Below are 20,441 nucleotides of genomic sequence, written 5' to 3' on the forward strand. Positions count from 1 at the left end.
GAGAGAACCACTCTGTAACAGTCTTGAGCCAGTGAAAAGAGAGACTCCGAAAGACATCACCTGCAGTCCCACTTGCTCACAAAGAAAAAGAGACTTACAGTCTTTATGTCGCTTTCCACAAGAGAGAAAAAGACACGAGGAAAAGCCTCGTTGTGTCCTGCCTTCTTGTCCTGCAGTCCACGCCTTTGTGTCCAACTCTGCCTGTATGGACAGCAGCGCAGCCAGCCAACTTCATGCCAAAAGCAAAGGGGAAAGACAGAAGAAAGAACCTGCAGGCGCCTGTGTACTCTGCAGCACAGCAGCCAGTTTATCCTCCAAAAAGCCAAAGAGAGAGAAGAAAAAGGATCTGTGTTTCTGTCCTATTGTGCAACACACCAGCCAGTAGCTTCCCTCTTCACTCAAGAGTCAGTTCAGGGCCTGAATTCAGCTGCGCCTACATACACAACAGCTTTGCCTGCTTGCAACTCTCTCCAAAAAAACAAGAGAAAGCTGAAGCGCAGCCCTGCAGCCTGCCTGTTTTCAGAAACCCCTCTCCCTTGCGCTGCCCGCCAGCCTTTCCCTGCAGACCTGCGTAGCCACACATTCTAGCCTGTCGGTATGCAAGAGAAGGAGAGGGAGAGATAGAAAAACCAGCGCAGTCCACTTCTCCTCTTTCCAAAAAGCTCACACGTGGGTATGCTGCAATGGACTCTTAGCAAGAGAGAGAGAAAGCCTACGTGCTGTTCATCCCCATGCTTCCTTGCAGCCCACCTCTTCCAAAAAGCACACGATTCCTCAAGAGTTAGGCGTCTACTTGCCTGCCAGCCCTCCTTTTCCCCAAAAAGCACACGTGGCCCCAAAATAGCATAAGGGCCATGTTTTTCTTTAATGAAGGGCTTAATAAATGATTTTAAAGGTTTTTAAACCTTCAAAGCTAAAATCTCTTTGCCCCCCTTTCACACATGGGGTTGTCCACACATGGGCTCCCTTTTTGACTCCAACCTGATGCCATTCACACTGTCCACCATGTCCCCGTGCACATCTGCATCTTGTCCAGAGAAAAACACAGGGTCGTGACATACCCCCCTCTTGAAGAATGGCAAGCGTCCTCGATTGCACTCAATGGCACAGTAAAGCATCTCATGAGCAAAGATACCCCATATGGCAAAAACAATGGCCTTCCAATGCATCTGGATGATAGAACAATCACCCTGCACAATAAGCCACACTATCCTCTTGCTTGTTCCTTCAGAACCTACAGCAAAAGTCTAAAACCAAATGGAAACACGTTAACTGTGTTAGCCAAAAACAAAACCATGCATCATTCTACATATGACACACATATGCATTTGCAAACAATATGCTCCTCAAAATGCTCTACCTACTCCAGAGTAACAGTCTAAGGGCTGCTCGCAAGCCTTACGCCCATGGGCATCCCGCAGGACCCACGACTGAAGGTAAAACATGAGCATATGAAAGCACTCAATGCATCCAAACACTACATCTACCAAGTACTTTCCCACATATGTCTCATGGCCATCCCGCAGGAGTTACACCCAGTGGTGCATCCATGAACATAATAAAGCACTTGATGTATCATACCAACATACATGTAGCACATGACACAATGCAGAGTATTTCCCAATGTATTCTCAATGGTACCAGGATCCTATGGCACCAGAATACAAAAATACCTCTACCTCAAAAAGTGTATGCATACATGCACAAATAGAGTTCGATCCATATTTCCATGAACCAAACCAACTCTAGGATTGCTCGCAAGACTTATGCCCTCCATAGAGTTATCCATAGTTGCAGTTATAGTTCAAGTTGCGGCCGACTGTGAACCATAGTCAACCACCATCTCATGTGTCTAGAACACTAGATCATAGAAGTCCCATAAGCAGATGTACTGTCAGCCTCAATACCTTCGGGTGAATACAAAGATGTCACCAAGCGACTCCTAGATAACAACTGAGCCTGTCTGTAACAAGGGAGCGGAGGTGCTACCCCCCTCTTGAGCATCAGGCAATGCTCTAGACCCATGCTCTGCTGAACCTGAATGAGTCGTAACAAGAGTCGACTCCAACTCATAGGCATCAAGATAAAGCTGCAACTCCTGAGGTGAATCTGCTAAGTCACCCTCCTCCATCCACTTCGCATCCATCAGTGAACCTCCTCCATCCACTTCGTATCCATCAGTGAACAGCTCTTGAACTTCACAGGATAGCGACGGGAAACTTTACCCTGTACCTAATGTGCCAGTATATGCTCAGGAATAAGAACCTCGTCAAGTTCCTCCACTTCCATCTGAGCCTCATCTGATACATCCTCAGGCACCCAAAACCTGCTTGCACTCCACCCAAGTGGTAAGCACAAGTCCCCGAGGAAGCATAGTAGATCACCATTAACATAGAAAGAAACTGTCTTCCGAACCCATGAAGCCTCCGTGAAGAGATACCACCGGTGACAAACTGTCGAAAGCCATGGCCTTCAACGCATCTCCTGCACCATGACACTTCAACTGCTTCTTGTTCTTGGCCGACTACTTCTTGTCCTTGGTGTCTTTTCTCCTGAGCTTCATCTTCAGCTATTGCTCTTCACCTCATAAAGGCAAAGACACAAAATCCTGTACTGTGTCCTACACTTCCTTTTCACTTTCCTCATGTTGAAGCTTTTGATGTGACTCTCATGAGACAACCACGAGCTCGCCCCGTTAGGAAAGTTGGCGATTGTCCCGACCAAAGCAACCACGGACTCGCCTCCTTGAGAAAGTCGACGATGTGTCCCGGCACAACGGAACCTTGTAAACCGGCCTTCAGAAAGCAAAGGGCGGTGAAACAAACACTCGCACATAAAACACTTCAACACCATTGAGGACCTAGAAAAGGAAAACAAACAGGGGGAGCTAGAGTGCTCCTGCAAAAAGTACACGGACACCGATTGGCCCCAAATCGCAGTGGCGCCCCTTGCGGTATTTCTTTAATTGAATATAAGAGCTTTGATTACAATATAAGGCTGGTAATTCAGTCGTCCCAGTAGAACTCCTGAAGCCTGCAAAGAACCTGCATCTGGCTTCTTGTCCACACGGCATCCACAAATAAATCCAGCCATTGTTCACATCAAAAGACTCTCACACATTGAGTCTGCATACAGAAGCTTTCTCCCATGATCAAGGCTGCCACAACCATCCATAGCCTCTCACACTATGAACAGCATCACACCCTGACACATCCCCAGTGCTTCTGCATCACAACACAGACTCCCAAACTGTCTCTCAAAAGAGTATCACAGCACAACATAACATACAGTCGACACACCTGTACAAACCCTCTCTACCTTCCAAGGGTACTATCCATCTCTGTCATGGATTCCCTGTCCCCTATCTTGTCAGTAGGTTGTACCAAACATGTGTCCATTCCTGTACCTTCTGCTTGCATGTGACCTATCTCCTGGAGAAACCCAAATAACATGTTTCCTCGAGAAAACCTACGACCTGTTTCCACATGAAACCCTTAGGCCTGTTTCCCTTTGAAACTTCTGTCCTGTTTCTCATACATCTAGTTACCTGTTCCCTCATGAAACATCTGGCAACATAGAGATGCCCATAACTGTAGGTCCCACTGTTCCTTTCTAGCAGGAAGAAAACAATCTGCTCCATGAGCACGCAGCCATGCGAGCTTGCTTCACTCCCATGCCAAGAAACATAACCAAATGACCTTGTCCTTGCAGCCAAAGACCCAAGCACATAGCTGGATTTGCAACCAAACAAAAACAGCCCATAAATTGTCCTGTTTCCACCCTCTGAACTGTCAAACCCTTCCTCTCACAAAGGGCTAGAAAGAACCACTCTGTAATAACAGTCTTGAGCCAGTGAAAAAAGAGACTCCGAAAGACATCACCTGCAGTCCCACTTGCTCACAAAGAAAAAGAGACTTACAGTCTTTATGTCGCTTTCCACAAGAGAGAAAAAGACACGATGAAAAGCCTCGTTGTGTCCTGCCTTCTTGTCCTACACAGTCCACGCCTTTGTGTCCAACTCTGCCTATATGGACAGCAGCGCAGCCAGCCAACTTCATGCCAAAAGCAAAGGGGAAAGACAGAAGAAAGAACCTGCAGGCGCCTGTGTACTCTGCAGCACAGCAGCCAGTTTATCCTCCAAAAAGCCAAAGAGAGAGAAGAAAAAGGATCTGTGTTTCTGTCCTATTGTGCAACACACCAGCCAGTAGCTTCCCTCTTCAAGAGTCAGTTCAGGGCCTGAATTCAGCTGCGCCTGCATACACAACAGCTTTGCCTGCTTGCAACTCTCTCCAAAAAAACAAGAGAAAGCTGAAGCACAGCCCTGCAGCCTGCCTGTTTTCAGAAACCCCTCTCCCTTGCGCTGCCCGCCAGCCTTTCCCTGCAGACCTGCGTAGCCACACATTCTAGCCTGTCGGTATGCAAGAGAAGGAGAGGGAGAGATAGAAAAACCAGCGCAGCCCACTTCTCCTCTTTCCAAAAAGCTCACACGTGGGTATGCTGCAGTCGACTCTTAGCAAGAGAGAGAGAAAGCCTACGTGCTGTTCATCCCCATGCTTCCTTGCAGCCCACCTCTTCCAAAAAGCACACGATTCCTCAAGAGTTAGGCGCCTACTTGCCTGCCTCCTTTTCCCCAAAAAGCACACGTGGCCCCAAAATAGCATAAGGGCCACGTTTTTCTTTAATGAAGGGCTTAATAAATGATTTTAAAGGTTTTTAAACCTTAAAATCTCTTTGCCCCCCTTTCACACATGGGGTTGTCCGCACATGGGCTCCCTTTTTGACTCCAACCTGATGCCATTCACACTGTCCACCATGTCCCCGTGCACATCTGCATCTTGTCCAGAGAAAAACACAGGGTCGTGACATAGATTGACTACAAGAAGAGGAAAGCATTAAAAAAATGGCATAGCCCACCAAGAAGGAGTCTAGAAAGCAACAATACCAAAGTTGTTTTGAAGATTCTCTTTGTAGGAATTGAATAAAATATGTGAATAGGATGACCATTCAGCTATGTCTCATGGATCATGGATCATTGATGGTGGATGGTCATAACATGCGGTCAATTATAAGGACTAGAAATACACTTCCACAATCAATAGGCGGTGATGCCATCATGGTAGTACTCGACGGAAATGATGCCAAATGCCTAGCCAAGCACAATCTCTTTTGTTTTAGGTAATGGTGTTCCTAAAAAGCTTTTGGATGTTTTCTTGCACCAAACATTAAGAGGAATTCGATCTCTGTTGTGGCCATCATTGACCATGACTTGAGAGTTCACTTTGATTGGAATGGTGCAACCATCTCAGAGGCCAATGAAAATGTTGTTGGGAGAAAGAGCCATGTGTAACAACATCCATAAACCTTCAACTTTTGTTGCTTGAGTCAATGTGGGAACAAGTAAGTTGTGGCTTGAGAGATTTTGACATATGAGCTATGTAGCCTTGAATAAAGAGATGTATAGGAGAGGGATTATTGCATGCTTACTAGTTTTTCCAAAGATGCTAGATGCATGCCAAGCTTGCATGGGCAAGGCATCCATTTATGCAAGAGGCAATCTATAGACCAAAGTATGACCTTTAGCTTGTCCATGCACCTTCATAAAAATATGCCTACCATGACTTTGGGTGGTCCTTTTTTCATGTTGTTGATTGAAAACTATAGCGTGAAGATGCGGGTATATTCTTCATGTGCTCTAATTGATGACCATAGTGTGAAAGATGTGGGTATATTTTTAGAAGGATAAGGCTGACCATTTGGAAAGTTTAAGATGTGGTGGTTCATGATTGTTGATTGAGAAAAAGATAGGTAAGAGGTGGAAGAAGTTTTGAATTGATCACGGTGGAAGAAGTTTTGGAAGATGGCTCGTGCACATGCACCTGAGCAAAATAGCATTGTATAGAATACAAGTACTCCACAATTTGGAAGATGGCTCAGAGTATGCTCAAGGAGAAAGAGCTACCTCATACCTTTTATTTAAGAAAGTGCCTATGAGTTATCTACAATAATGGGCCAATGCCATGGCCTATGAGTTATCTACAATAATGGGCCAATGACATGGCCTATGAGGCTACCCAAGTATAAGGACTATAATAAGTGGTAGTGTGTAAGGTAAGAGGCATAAATACCAACTATGGACACTAAGCAAATGTTATTCACTTTACTAATCATAATCAAGATTTCAAGATTGCGTGACTATGGTGCTTCTCTCCCTCATGAGAGCTAGGGTGTGGACTCCTCTTGAGCCTAATGAGCTCTATTTAAACAAATATATATAGCTATGCATACAATGTGCACAACCACATATCCAAGCACCACTACCTTGATCCCATCATTCTGGGCTTCAGACTCGAGCTTGGAAAGGGGAGGCATGAGAGATTAGATCATGAGACCAAGGAACATAAACTCCTTGACAAAATTTCCCATGAGTTTTTGCATGGCTTCTTCCTTTGAGTGACATGCTTAGCAACCCACATGATGTAATAGCTATGGGTTCTTATTTTGCTTAAGTGGTCGACAATCAAAACAGCCTGAATACACATGGCCCTACTACTCATAAAATTTGGCCAACTCCACGCATCTTGTTTCACATGTTACATATAATAACATTAACATTGGGTTAGAATTGATGTGATAAGAACTGTAGGAGGTTCTTCCAAAGTAGCATAGAGGAATATGGAGAATCAAAAAGATAAAAGAAACTTGTTCACATCTTTAAACTGCAATGTAAATTTACTGGAAGCTTGTGTAAATAGGTGATGAGAACTCACTTTAAAACCATGTCTACCACAACTCAGCTCCTCTAATTATCCACTACCCTCTTTGCCCCTATTACCTGGCCAGTTGGGTCAACAAAATAAGCCTTCATTATCTAAAACAGCTGAGACAACAAATAATACTCCTTGAAAATGGCACTCAAGTCTCACACACAAAGAAAGATGATGGTGACAATAACATCGATAGTGGTGATAATAATAAATCTTAAAAAGCATGACTTTTCTGTTTAGCATACATATCCTTTATCCTTTCTTTATCTATTTCACATATATTTCCTTCCCATTTTACCGCCAGGTCTCTGATCCCTTTGTTTGCAACATAGAGAACACATTATTTGAACCAATGGTTTGTAGTACTCCTCGGAGAGGAGTAAGATGAGACAGCACCATGCAACACAATGGATGTCCCAACTGTTACACTAGGTGTGTAAGTGTTTTGCCTAAGCATCACTCATTCATTGTGTGCGTACATGTGAACCTGCATGTATAGTACACCCAATGGGCTAGATAAGAATCATGATGCCCTTTGTAAGGGGGACCATCACTAGATACCCAAGAGCATAGCCATCCTCCTTGAATATACTAATCGGAAAAGGTCAACTTTGTAATAGTCCACTCACAAAGCTTCAAACCAAAAAATGCATTGACCAAGTCCCCATGCACATATAAGCGTCTCCTTCACCTCGTAAGCCAACTGCATGCACAACCCCAACATCATCCTCCAACAGACTGATGCATGTCTCATTAGGCTTTAGCAGAGAGAACAGGTCATTTGTGAGCCCTAACAATATAGGGACACAGGCCACAGATGACAGGAGGAAGGGGAAAATAGGGGGGAGCGAGCTTACTCGCCTATTAAGGGGGGAATGATGATACCATGAGTCGGCCCTATTAGGGAGGGGCATAGGGAACTCAAGGGAAGCCAAGGAGCTTGAGAAGCAGACCAGCCAAGAAGGGGTAGAAAGAAGTAATGGAGCAATACAAGAAGTCAAGGAGCATGGAGAGCAGATCGGCCATAAAGAGAGTCACGCTAATTAGGCAGGCAAGCCAGCCTGACAAAGCACGGCAGGTTTGGCAGCCAAATTGGGCAAGAAAATGCACGCTCAGAATCCAAAAGGCATCCTGTTTCATGTGAGGTGACATGGCTCCTTACCTTTTCTCTAGCTTGTGCTCAGATGAGTACGAGAGAGGTTTCTCCTTGCAATGAGGTTGCAATGCAAGATAGGTTTGCATCTGTTGATTTGCAAGAAGCCACAGGGATTACAAATACTGTCCAACTACTGAGCATCTAGCAGTCATATCAAACCATAACGTGCAATCTATGTCTCGACACCACTTGCCATGTAAGCAATGATGCCAAACGTCCCATGATCGGAGTCAAAAGTCAAGTGCCATGCGGATGATCAAGAGGTAGAAAGAATAGTGAACCCTTGGTTCCATCTTTCTATAAAGATAGCCTGTATTAAAATTTTCATCCATTGAGTTCATCATGCTAGTAATCAAGCTTGTTTCCTTCAGCATCGATCATGACTTGCTTTCCTTGTTTTTGACAGTATTGGTGGACTGCATGTGTTGCGCATGGACATGCTGTGTATCCACAGCCTAGTGCACCCAGTGATGCATACATAGTGCACATGCACTAGTACAAGGGTGTGATGATGCAAGCAGGGAGGACATACACACTTCCCAATTACTTATGACCTTTATAAATTGGAACTGGCCATTGCAAACCTGTTCAAACTCTTTAGCAAAAATGCAAACCCTCCGAAGATAAAGAATAGGTGTTGCAAAAAGATTATAAAATCACATGCTACAAATGTACAGGGACAGCAACATCTAGTAGCTATAACACCATCAAAATACAACGTGCATGACTGTCTGTCTGCATTTGGAGTGCACGAGCCAAAACCCCAACATCAAATGCTACATCAAAATAACATCCACAACAATTTACATTTTCTCTCTGTATATCGCATAAAGAGATCAGGTCATAAGAGATTGCTTCACAACGCTTTAATCCACCAACTCCATCATGCACAGCAAAAACTATTCAAAAGTTTACCCAGGTAAATGCCTGTTGCCAAGGTTGCAGCTTATTATAGGGCCTCGCAACCAAACCTGAAGCTGAAACAAGACAAGAAACAGAAAAAACAAATGGCCACTGCCTCCTTACCTGAAGACCATGTACAGGTAACATTCTGGCTAATTCAGGTCTTCTTGCCTTGTCTCCGACATTACAGTGTCACCATCTTCATCAGCCCTAGAACTTCTTAATGTTTGCCCAGTGGCGTCATTTCTGCCCCCAACTGGCCCACTGGAAACTGTTTCTGCACTGTTTGATTGGCTTGCACTTCCTGCTTGTGCATTGGCAGGGGACTGAGACGTGGTTGTGAACCCCCTAAACCATGGAATGGAAATGGAGAACCGCCTTCCTGTCCCCGTCCCCCCTCCTTCCGTGCCTCTGCTGTTACCATCTTGTGGAGAGACACTTTGCTGTTGCTGTTGTGAAACGGTATTGGTCTCTGCAGGGAGCCTCCCCACAAGAAATTGTCTTGGAATACCTTGGATCGAAAACCCCCCAGGACCTCTTTCACCCCCTTCTTGTACACCTCCCGAAGATGCAGTCTCAGAAGAGGATGCTGCTCTAAGCCCCTGAGAACATGCTTGTTCATAGTCGGGGTCATCTGTGGGCAATTCATGTCGACACACAGGACAAGAATTGTGCTGAGCCAACCAGGGGAGAATGCAATCTGGATGATACAAATGCTTACATGGCATCTGCTTGACTTCAGAACCCATTTCAAACTCATCCTTGCACACAGCACATTGTGCAGCATCCGTCCCTAAGTGGTCCTCAGAGATACTAATGGTGGGCAAGGCTTCAACTGCAGATTTAGATGCTGGGGGAGCCCCATACCTGTTAGGGTCGCTTTCAGCCAGCTGTTGGATGAGCTGTTCAAGACCGGGACCAATGAAGTAGTCACCGATGCTGCCAGGCAATCGCCGAGAGGTTCCATGTGCAGCATTGTCAAATAAAAAATCACCATTACGCATACTGAGCAGGTTCTGTATCTGGCCACGAAGGACAAGTATGGGGTTGATGTTGCTGGGGTCAGTGCCAAATGGGACACGAGCCCCCATACCTCCGGCATCTGCTGCTTGAGCCATGTGCATGTGAGTGAGGAAGGATGACATGTCTTCCAATAGCTGGCCAAAACCCGGGGCCATGTAGTCCCATGCATTGAAATCCATTCCTGGGGGATCTGCAGCCGCAGCAGGTGCATCTGCCCCAGGGCCTGCCCACTCTTCCAAGAAATCATCATTACAGTCTGGGCAGATCAGTTCACTAGGGTTAGCCGGTTGTACAGGCCTGGCGCATGGGTGGCAGTAGTAGAGTTGCCCACCGTTAGATGCCATCAAAGGAAACTGCTGTGCGGGGAATTGACCCTCTGTTGCAAAATAACCCTAACCTTGGCTCAGAACAGGATCAAGAGATGCCTGTACGGCGAGTTAACCGTCTGTTGTGAGCTAACACTCATGTGAAATTCGACCGTCTGTTGTAAGTTAACCCAACCCTAGATTTGAGCAATATCAGAGACGACTGTGCAAGCGTAATACTTGCCTGATCGATGCTCAGAAGCCTATGTATCTGAGAAAATCAGGTCGCCTGCGAATGGATTCAGATCGTGAAGATGGACTTAGGGTTTGGCAACAGAGAGGTCGGTTGTCTTAGCCGAAGCTTTGACAACATTGACTGCGAGATGCCTACAGGGCACCCATGTCGTGAAACGACATGAGGCCTACCTCCAGGCGCCCATTCAAGGAAGTGCGGTGTGTGAAACGACCACCGGAGGGCCAATTTTTATTTTTATTTTTTTGCACTTTTTTTATTGCGCCTTTTGGTATGAAGATGGAGCTCTATCGATGACATGAGAGGAAGCTCAATTATTATATGGATGATTCGCACACCTAGGCTAATAAACTTACAATCACATGCATTGATTTGACCACTTATATTGATCCTCAAAGACGAGATATGACCACTTAAATGGTATGGCTAGACTAGCCACCAAAGGGCCATTGCCATTGCTACTAGTGGTACATCGAATGACATGGTGTCACATTACTAGCACCTACATACTCACAAATTCGCCATCTGGCCACAAGTTGGTAGAAGTTGGAGGTGATTTGGCCACCTTTTAGCCATAGCAATAGTCCTCAGTAAATGGTTTTTGCATTGGCATTTTTTACGAGGAGGAATGAAGGAGGGAAAGGCAAGAGGACTCCTAATAAAACAATGGGAAGGATGCATGAGCACTTCTCATGCAAAGACAAGACAATTAACAAGCAAGGATACGAAGGGGATGGAAAGGATGTTGGCTTTGAAAATAGAACCAAAAAGGGTCTTGTAGAGATAGAGGAAAAAAAAAAAGAGAGAGAAGGAAGACCTGGAGCGAGGAAAAAAATAAGGCAAAATCAACAAAATATAGAAAATCCCCTAAACACAAGCCAAAAGCCCCATGTATATTGAACCTAAGAACATCTAGAGTAATTCCCCCTAAACACAAGCTAAAAGCCCCATGTATACAACCAAATCTAAAGGCAATGAAATAGCTTGAAGAAAATTATAAAGAAAGAAGAAGAGGCCCCAACAAGGCATCACCTGTACCTACCATCGTTATTGTTGCCTTGTTTCTCACTAATTTTCCTCTCAGCGGAATGGCAAGACAGTAGTCTAGGGTATCAGAACAGTCAGGCAATGCCTCGAACACCAACATCAGAGTGGTCATGGGGACACTCAGAACTCAACTCAGCTTTGGAACTTCTCACACTCACACTCACTCCACTAAGTCACACTCTCTCTCTCTAGCACACAATATGTTTCTTAAAACAGAGACACAACATTCCCAGTTAACACAATATGTTTCTTAAAACAGAGACACAACATTCCCAGTTAACACATTGTAGGGAGTACACAGAGATAAAGTGGGTTGCAACATTGCTCTTTGATAAATGTATTACTTCCAGAATCAGTACAATTCATCAGTTCAAGTTCACTACAGCTCAAGACATGACTAAAAACGCCTAAGATCTATAACCATAGCATGGTTCACATCATTGGTTGTTCACTAGTTGTGACTATCAACAGCATGCACTTCTACAACCTTCAGCTCTCTCTCTCTCTCGTTGCTCATCTTGCACCATCCTTTTAAGCTTGGTCTTCTTGATCTTGGTAACCGCTACTCTAGTAGTTAGAGTCTGCGATCTTCACACGTGCAGAGGTGGTGCTCACGATGTGGAAGGTGGTCAGACTGAGCGCTCTGCCGCCACTGAGCTCTTGGTCGCAACACCTAGCATGCCCGGTGCTGGAGCTTATGCTCCGGAACCCGTTCCCTTGACAAATGTTTCTTTGAACTTCACAAACATCTCTGGAGGAGTGTAGTCAGGGATGTACACATTATCGCAGTACGTTGTGTACTTCTGCATCCTCTTTAGTTTTGTCGCCTGCTCTTCTGAACACCTAAGACCCCTGTTGTTGGTCTACGGAGTCTGCAGGGTCAAACACTCACCCCACTGGTCGACATGGGGTTTTCCCTAGGATCTTCTTTTTTGCCATTGGTACTGGCTTCCACTCGACTTGTACAGCTTCTTCGTACTCTTCTAAATGTTATGGAAGTGGGCTTTGTGCTTTTTTCACATTTGGGTCTCTAGTGTCCCACTTCCAGACATCGGTGCTGCTTGGTGATTGCATCCTTGGTGGGAGAAATTTCCTCCCCTCCAGAGTTTGAGACAACAAGAATTGAGAGCATGGATGTTCCAGAGGAAGGGGTTTCCTAATCAGTATGGATTTTATTCTATCTGCATTTTTTAAGTATCGTGGTAGCTCCTTATTGCCCTTCAGTAACTCTGAGAACATCACGTGAGAGGCTTCAAAAAATGGGTTATCCATGCTGGCCCATGGAGCAGTTGAGCTGTTGACTAATCTGTCTTTAAGACACTCATTTTCTTTATTCAAGGCTTGGTTGGCGTCCTGCAACTTTTGGACCTCAACCAATAGCTCTCCACACTCTTTTCTTGGCACACCGACCGGCAGCATCTTTATGGTTTGTGTGGCTAGCTCCACATCAGCTTTTACGTTGGTGATTTCTGCTTATAGCCTTGGGACTTCTTCTTTTGCTTCCCTCAGCTCTAGTTTCCACTGCAATCTTGTTTTTGGGGTTAGTTATATCTTTTCCGCCCTTGGTTGTGCCTCCTCTATCTACCTGTGGAGGGGACTATCTTGTATTCTTTCCAATCTCTCGGCCTTTCTCTGCTGAGTTGATCCTCATTTTCTAGACAATGTTTCATTTACAATTCAAGGGCATTCAACTCATTGATTATGTCCATTTCAAATTTTTTGCTCCTCTAATTTTTCCTTGTACTCTTCTACCTGTGATTTGGCCTCGTCTCTACCTTTATAGGCTTCTCTAAAAAAAATTGCATACTCCTCGGAAGGTGTGCATCCTACAATTCTTACTGTAATTCTTTATTTCTCTTTGCTAGGTTCTTGGCCTCCTTCTCCCAGTAAGCTGCCTTCCACGTGGTAGCCTTCAGGGCTTGCACCAGGCTCTACTCCTCACTTTCCGCTTGTTTCTCCTTTTCGAACGTACTTGGCCTAGGAGATCCCTAGCCTGCAGGCTGTTGTTGCTGCTGTGGTTGTTGTTGTTGTTGTTGTTGTTGTTGTTGCTCTACTGCTCCTTAATTGTATCATCGTCTTCATCTAGGTCATGGATGACCTTTTAAGCTTTACAAGCCATCTGTTCTTGTATTGCAATTAGAGCTTCCAAGGCTTAGTCCCACACCTTGTTGAGTCTGGCCTTTGCTATTTTTATAATTGCCATTTTGGCATCAAGCGGAAGGCACAATATCTCTTCTTCCTCCTCATTCTTCAAGGCTTGGACCTCCGTCTGGGTGACTGCCAATGTTGTAGTGCTCTCTAGCACTTCTTCTTTCAGCCCTTGAATGGTGTCACCCCAGACTTTGGCTGGCTTTTGGGCTTCTGCTAATTCCGCATCGAGTCTTTCCACCTACCTAGAGCATGTTCTTTCGCTGGTGAGGGTTCTGAGTTTCCCTTCACTCAACTCTTTTTGTTAAAACAGGGTCTTTTCCGCCATGGCAAGCTTGTTCTGCATATCTGCATTGTGCTAAGACATGATCTTTGCTTTGTTCTCCAAATCCTTGGCTTTGATTGTAGCTTTTGTGAGCAGTCCATGTTGTTGATGATTCAGGGTGCACATCTTGTGAACAGTGTTCCAGGTCTTTGACTCATAATCCTCCACTGCAGTGATGGCCTGAGAAAGAATGTTCTGGGCCACAGTCATCAGCCCTTTGTTCATGCTCAGCTCTACTGAGTGGGGAGTTGCACTTCCAACTCTCCGGGTAGCTTTGGGCTATGGCTCGAATTTTCTTGCATTTTTTGTGTCAGAGTTGCCACCCAAGGCCGAAGTTCCGGTGGTACAAAAAGTTATGCCCTACATCTTGCTCTTATGTGCTTCCTCTTCTCTTCCTCCTCTTTTCTTCTCTTCTCTTCTTCCTCCTTCTTCCTTTTCTTCTCTTCTCTTCTTCCTCCTTCTTCCTTTTCTCCTCTTCCAACTTCCTTTTCTTTTCTACTTCTACAACAGCTTCTTGCTTCTGTCTCTCCTCCAGTCGCCTTTTTCTTTCCTCTTCTGCTTTATATTTCCTCACTTCTTCTCGAGTTTGGTAACAGGTCTTCATCCACTATGTGCTTTCTCTTTTTGTTGGCCTTCTGGGCTATTTTTTGCCATTCCTCTTCATTATCCACATCATCTTTGAATGAGTTGAAGGTCACTTTGGTGGCCTTCGAGGATCCTCTGACTTCATGGTGTAGGCATTCCGCATTGGATTTTCCAAACCTGAGATCCACTGATCTAGCAACCTGTGTAATTGCCCTTAAGTGTGCATGTACCACCGTCGGCTGTTTTTCTTTGGCCCATGTGGCTACTTGTTTCGCCAAATTTTCCTTGTAGATGGTAGCCCAATTTATCTTCTCTCCAACTTCTACCGCTCTAAGCAGCTTGCAATTTTCGTTTGACATGTCCTCCGGCTTTTCCATGAACATCACATTCTGCAAAATAAGAAGACAAATTGTTCTCTCCGGGTCTCATCTGCCACATCCTTCACCTGGTGCATATTACTTGTTTTCGGGATTTCTTCCTCCACCTTGGGCTTTATGTTCATGTCTAGTGCATCGTCCATCGGCAACCCTAATGTGTGGTGAACTGCGAGCTCCGAGATCTTTATGGGCTCCTTCACTTCCACATGCACTGTGTTTATCTCAATAAATTGATTAATCAGCTTGCCCCCATCCTCGGGGTCGTGCAGGTCCTCCCACAAGCAATCTGTAGCTTTTCTAAGCCGCACTTCCTCGCCCACTCCAGGTGTTCATCAGCATGCAGAGGCTTTTCTCTGGCCTTAGATTCTTCTTGTCTTTGGCATGGCTCTGTCTTGAGAGAGAGTGCTGTGAATTGGTGAGAAGGCTGTGAGCATGAACATAGGTTGAGAATGTGCGCGTTCTGGCTCCTTGTTCTCTTTTCTACTGCAATGTTTTTTCCTCCTTCCTTCCTTTCTTGGAGAGTATACCATCAACCTTAAATTTTGGTAAACCTACAATAATCTTTTGGGCCTACATAGACTTCAACCACTATATATTCACATGACCAATGCACTTGTGCCATATGTTAATATTTACAATGACATTTGTTCCATGTGCAAACATGGTTGCCGTTACCTCAGGAAGTTTGCCATTTCAGTTACCCTTGTAACCCTAACACTCATGAGATGCGAGTGAGCAGAGATGTCTTTAACCCTAACACTCATGAGATGTCTTTAACCCTAACACTCATGAGATGCGAGTGAGCAAAGATGTTGTCTTTAACGAGATGAGTAGTTGGTATGCACCAGCAATGAAGGCAACAGAAGATGTAGATGTAAGAAGTATTGATGTTGCACCACATGTAGAGCAGAAATCACAAGTGCTTAGTAGACCTGGAGAGTACTCTAGAAATGGATCTAATGTTAGTCCATGGTCATGTAGGTTCAGAATAGATGTAGGTACACATGTATCACACAAAGGAAAAGGTAGATCAACCTTTTTTGCTTGATCTGTCACCAAATCACTCATATGTGGATGGTGATTCTAAAACAGGCTCTGAGCATAGCCTTGATGAGGAGCTTGGCATTATGTTTGTGGTTACTCTTGGTGTAAGGAGAACCAGGGCTATTTCGAGAACACCTAGTAGTGATCCAGGTGTACACAGGCCTACGAGGGTTAGGTACCCTGACAGGTTGAGATATGATGGATATACAACCCATCATTATGCTTACATGGTTAAAGAAATACAGGAGTTGGATCCCACTTGTTTTGAGCAAGAACTTGGAAATAAGAAATGGAAAGCTGTCGTGAACAAGGAGATGATCGCATTAGATGCAAATGTAACATGGGAGTTAGTGCCTTTGCTAATAAGGAAAAGAAGGCAATTGGATGTGAGTGGGTGTATAAAGTCAAGCATAATGTTGATGGTTCAATGAGAAGGTATAAGACAAGATTGGTTGCCAACAAGGGCTGTGCGCAAACTTATCACATTGACTATAAGGAGACATTTGGCCTGGTTGCAAGAATGGCAGCCATGAGAGTTGTCATTGATATGGCTGCAGCAGCAAAGGGTTGGTCTTTATACCTTTAAAATATCCTTGTTTACCTTATCCTTAAGGATATCGAAGAAACAAGATCGTCCACATGCACGTGACTCCATCATTTGAAGTTGTCTCCTAGTATTGATACTATTTCTTGGAGATACAAGCATATAGACACAATCATATCATCGATGCCATTAGAGAAATTGCAAGAGAACATACGTTTTATCTCAGGTTAACGGTGGTGCTGGCTGACTTTGTGAAGGAAGTCAAACAATTTCTCCTGTGTGAGGAGTTTCTTTGAAACCTAGTATCGAGTTCGACCTCGATCTCAAAAGGATGCATCTATAAGTAGAAACATATGTCAAAACAATTGCTAACTACATAGCAATGAAAGAATAATGGAGATTTGCAATTACAATGCAAAAGTCAATACATCGCAATTTACAATGGATGTTGGCGAGTGAAGGTTAATATTGTGTTATACTAAATATGCATCGCAATTTACAATGGATGTTGGCGAGTGAAGGTTAATATTGTGTTATACTAAACCAAAATATATAAGGTCTATATTATACAAATATGCAACAACCACTTACAACCAGCTTTAAAAAGCTAGCGATACTACAACTTTTCATTACAATGCAACTATAGGCCGGCTAGCAAGATCAGTTGTAGGGTTCCATATTCATGCTATACACTGATTTGTGTAGTTGAAAATTAAGCAAATGCATATATGGGCCAGCGAGTAGGGTTTCATATTTGAGCTATACAAACCTTATATATTGTAAGTCAGTATAGCATGATTTTGGGTGGATGTTGGCGAGTGAAGCATTATATTGCGTTGTACTAAATTGCAATATACAAGGTTTATATTGCACTAATATGCAACAACCACTAGAAATTGGCTTTAAAAGCTTGTGATACTATAGTTTTTCATTATTACAATGTGACTACGGACCAGCGTTCGGCCCGTAGGGTTCCATATTTGCACTATACTAACCTTGTACATTGCAAGCCAGTATAGTCCGATTTAGGGTGGATGTTGGTGATTAAAGCCTTATATCGCATTGTACTAAATTGAAAAATACAAGGTCTATGTTGCACAAATATGCAACAACCACTAGCAAACTGACCTTAAAAGCTTGTGATACTATATTATTTCATTAGAACGCAACTATGGGCCGGCGATCGGGAGTAGGGTTCCATATTCACACTATATTGACCTTGTATACTGCAAGCTACTATAGCATGATTTAGGGTCGATATTAGCAAGTGAAACCTTATATCGTGTTGTGTTAAATTGAAAGATACAAGGCCTATGTTGTACAAATATGTAACAACCACTAGCAACCGGCTTTAAAGATCGTGAAACTACAGTTTTTCATTAGAATGTGACTATGGGCTAGCGATCAAACGTAGGGTTACATATCCATGCTATATGGACCTTGTATATTGCAAGCTAGTACAACACGATTTAGGGTGGATGTTGGTGAGTGACGCCATATATCACGTTGTACTGAATTATAATATACAAGGTCTATGTCATACAAATATGCAACAACCACTAAAAATTGGCTCTAAAAGCTTGCAAGTCTAGCTTATTTTCATTAAAATGTGAGTATGGGCTAACAATCGCTCGTAGGGTTCCATAATCACTATACTGACCTTGTATATTGCAAGCTAGTACAACACAATTTAGGGTGGATGTTGGCTGACTGAAGCTTTACATCGCATTGTATTTAATTGCAATATACAAGGTCTATGTTGCACAAATATGTAACAACCACTAACAACCAGCTTTAAAAGCTCACAATACTACAAGTTTTCATTAGAACATGATTATGGGTCGACGATCGACCATAGGGTTCCATATTTGCATTATATAGACCTTTTATATTGCAAGTCAGTAAATTGCAAGTCAGTACAACGTGATTTAAGGTAGATGTTGGTGAGTGAAGCCTTATATCGCATTGTACTAAATTGCAATATACATGATTTGTATAGGTATAGGAATGACACCCACAATCATTTTTCATTATGAAAAAGAACATTCTAAGACCATAAAGATTTCAGAACTCACCTTAAAATTTGCAAAGGATTGGAGATTGTCTTATAAATCAGTATTATCAGGAAGATTATCGATAAGAGAAGTACCAACACCGGTCACACAAAAGAGTAAGAGTATAAGAAATTAATTACACAAAAAAATGCCGAGTTTCTAAAATACACACAATAAATAATGCATGTGGGAGTGCTTTATCTCGCAGTCTTTACATGTGGCCATGCATACATTGATGGCCTCCCCCACGTGTGATAAACACATGTCACTCATGCATTTGATCATCATCATTGCATGCCATGTGCACCTAATGACATTACTTCTGACGTCATCATGTCGTGTCACACCTACTTAAGGTGTGACCTCTTTTATTAAACCCTAAACCGTCGAATTTAGCAAGCGTGCTCTTCTTAAACAGCACATCTTATTTTCTTTTGTCTTCGTTGACATGGTTTGCTCTTCGTCATCTATTCCATCTCATCTACTCAATCTTGTGGATGCATTTCTGTTGTTGATGAGTAAGTTTTCATTTCTCAATCCAATATTTAATAATATGCACCATGTCTTCTTCTTGCCTCCTGTGGTACGCCTCTTATGTGTGCAGTCCCAAGAGATACCTGATGAAAAAACGTAACACTCTAACACCGCTCTTACTCTAGTATAATCAATACAATGAGAGGGACAGCACCCTTCACACTTAAGAGTTCTCCCCGTGTTGTATTGATTGGTATACATACTTGTTAAATAGGTATTTAACATGTGTAGAGTTTCCTTTATTGTGAATTCAGTACAACGTAGTGTGGGGGATTCAATGTGTTGGATGTCTTTCTATTGTGTTGTAGTGATTTTTATCCAAAAAAAATTCCTTGTTTGTCATTTGAGCCGATTTTGCATATTGGAGTTTCTTTGATTGTGAATTCAGTACAATGCAATGTATGCGTTTAAATGTGTTGGATGTTTGCCTATCATGTTGTAGTGATTTTTATCCAAAATTTTTCCTTATTAGTCATTTGAGCTGATTTTACGTGTTGGAGTTTCCTCTATTATGAATTTCATGGTTAGTCATTTGAGCCATCCGTCTGATTTTGTTCAGATGGCATGGACAAAGCGGACCATGAGGGACTCCTCGTCGAAAGATTGTCAGAAAGCTACATCGGGCAATGGGAAAAAATATATCCAACCTTTGGTCAATGAGGACTCGAAGGTACGAGCAGCATAGGTCCATTCTATGTGAACTATGAAAGGTATAGAGGCACATGCAGAGTGCAATTTTGAAGCACCCATTCCAACACCTTGTCATTTCCATTTGTGAAAGGAACCACATTGGTATGTGTTGGCAGGGTTCGACGGTGGGTTGCTTGTAGGAGGCTACTAAGGATTGGCTTATTGAGTATTTTTCAAGATAGCTACATTCTAGCTGCCCCATGCACACAAAGTGACAGTTGAAGGACATGTGATCCCTATGGCTTCTTAGGTTCAAGTATGGCAAGACTCTAGAGCTAGTTAACCTCACTGATATAAAGATGAAAGGTATCCTAGAAATTCCTCCCCTGAGGGAAAGAGTTATTGTCACTGAAGAGACAAAGTTCAATCATTGCATGACATATGGCTCAACGCACAAAGGACCAATAACGAAGCTAGAAATAGGGAGAGTATTGAAAGGGTGAGGAAAGAAGCTGCCTATTTAGAATTTCGTAATGCTAATGTTGAAGCTTTGAGGTATTTGGGCCCCTCCTTTGTTGTGAGGCTTCTGGTGTGAAACACTCCTCATCAGTACTTCCCTTTCAACATGGAGGAGATTGATATCTTATCTAGAATGCACAAGGAGGTTAATGACAGAGTTATGTAAGCTATTTTAAGGTTTGTTATGTCAATGTGATAAACGTTAATTTAAAGTATTATGCATACTTTCT

General features: G+C 43.4%; 1 protein-coding gene across 1 annotated transcript; it reads right to left on the bottom strand.

Moving 5' to 3' along the window:
* Window positions 1-8,541: 8,541 nt before the first annotated feature.
* On the bottom strand, window positions 8,542-10,591 carry LOC147622307 (E3 ubiquitin-protein ligase RING1-like). The gene has a single exon (XM_086823409.1). The coding sequence runs from the start codon at window positions 10,188-10,190 to the stop codon at window positions 8,976-8,978; it is 1,215 nt and encodes a 404-aa protein (XP_086679535.1). The 5' UTR covers window positions 10,191-10,591; the 3' UTR covers window positions 8,542-8,975.
* Between the last annotated feature and the right edge of the window lie 9,850 nt (window positions 10,592-20,441).

Source organism: Cibotium barometz, chromosome 29 (assembly GCF_041138505.1).
Source record: "Cibotium barometz isolate CiBa-2024 chromosome 29, ASM4113850v1, whole genome shotgun sequence".
In the NCBI taxonomy this organism is placed as follows: Eukaryota; Viridiplantae; Streptophyta; class Polypodiopsida; order Cyatheales; family Cibotiaceae; genus Cibotium; species Cibotium barometz.

Bases quoted from the DNA above. Each gene is read 5' to 3' on its own strand.
- LOC147622307 (XM_086823409.1), bottom strand. From the start codon at position 10,190: ATGGCATCTAACGGTGGGCAACTCTACTACTGCCACCCATGCGCCAGG.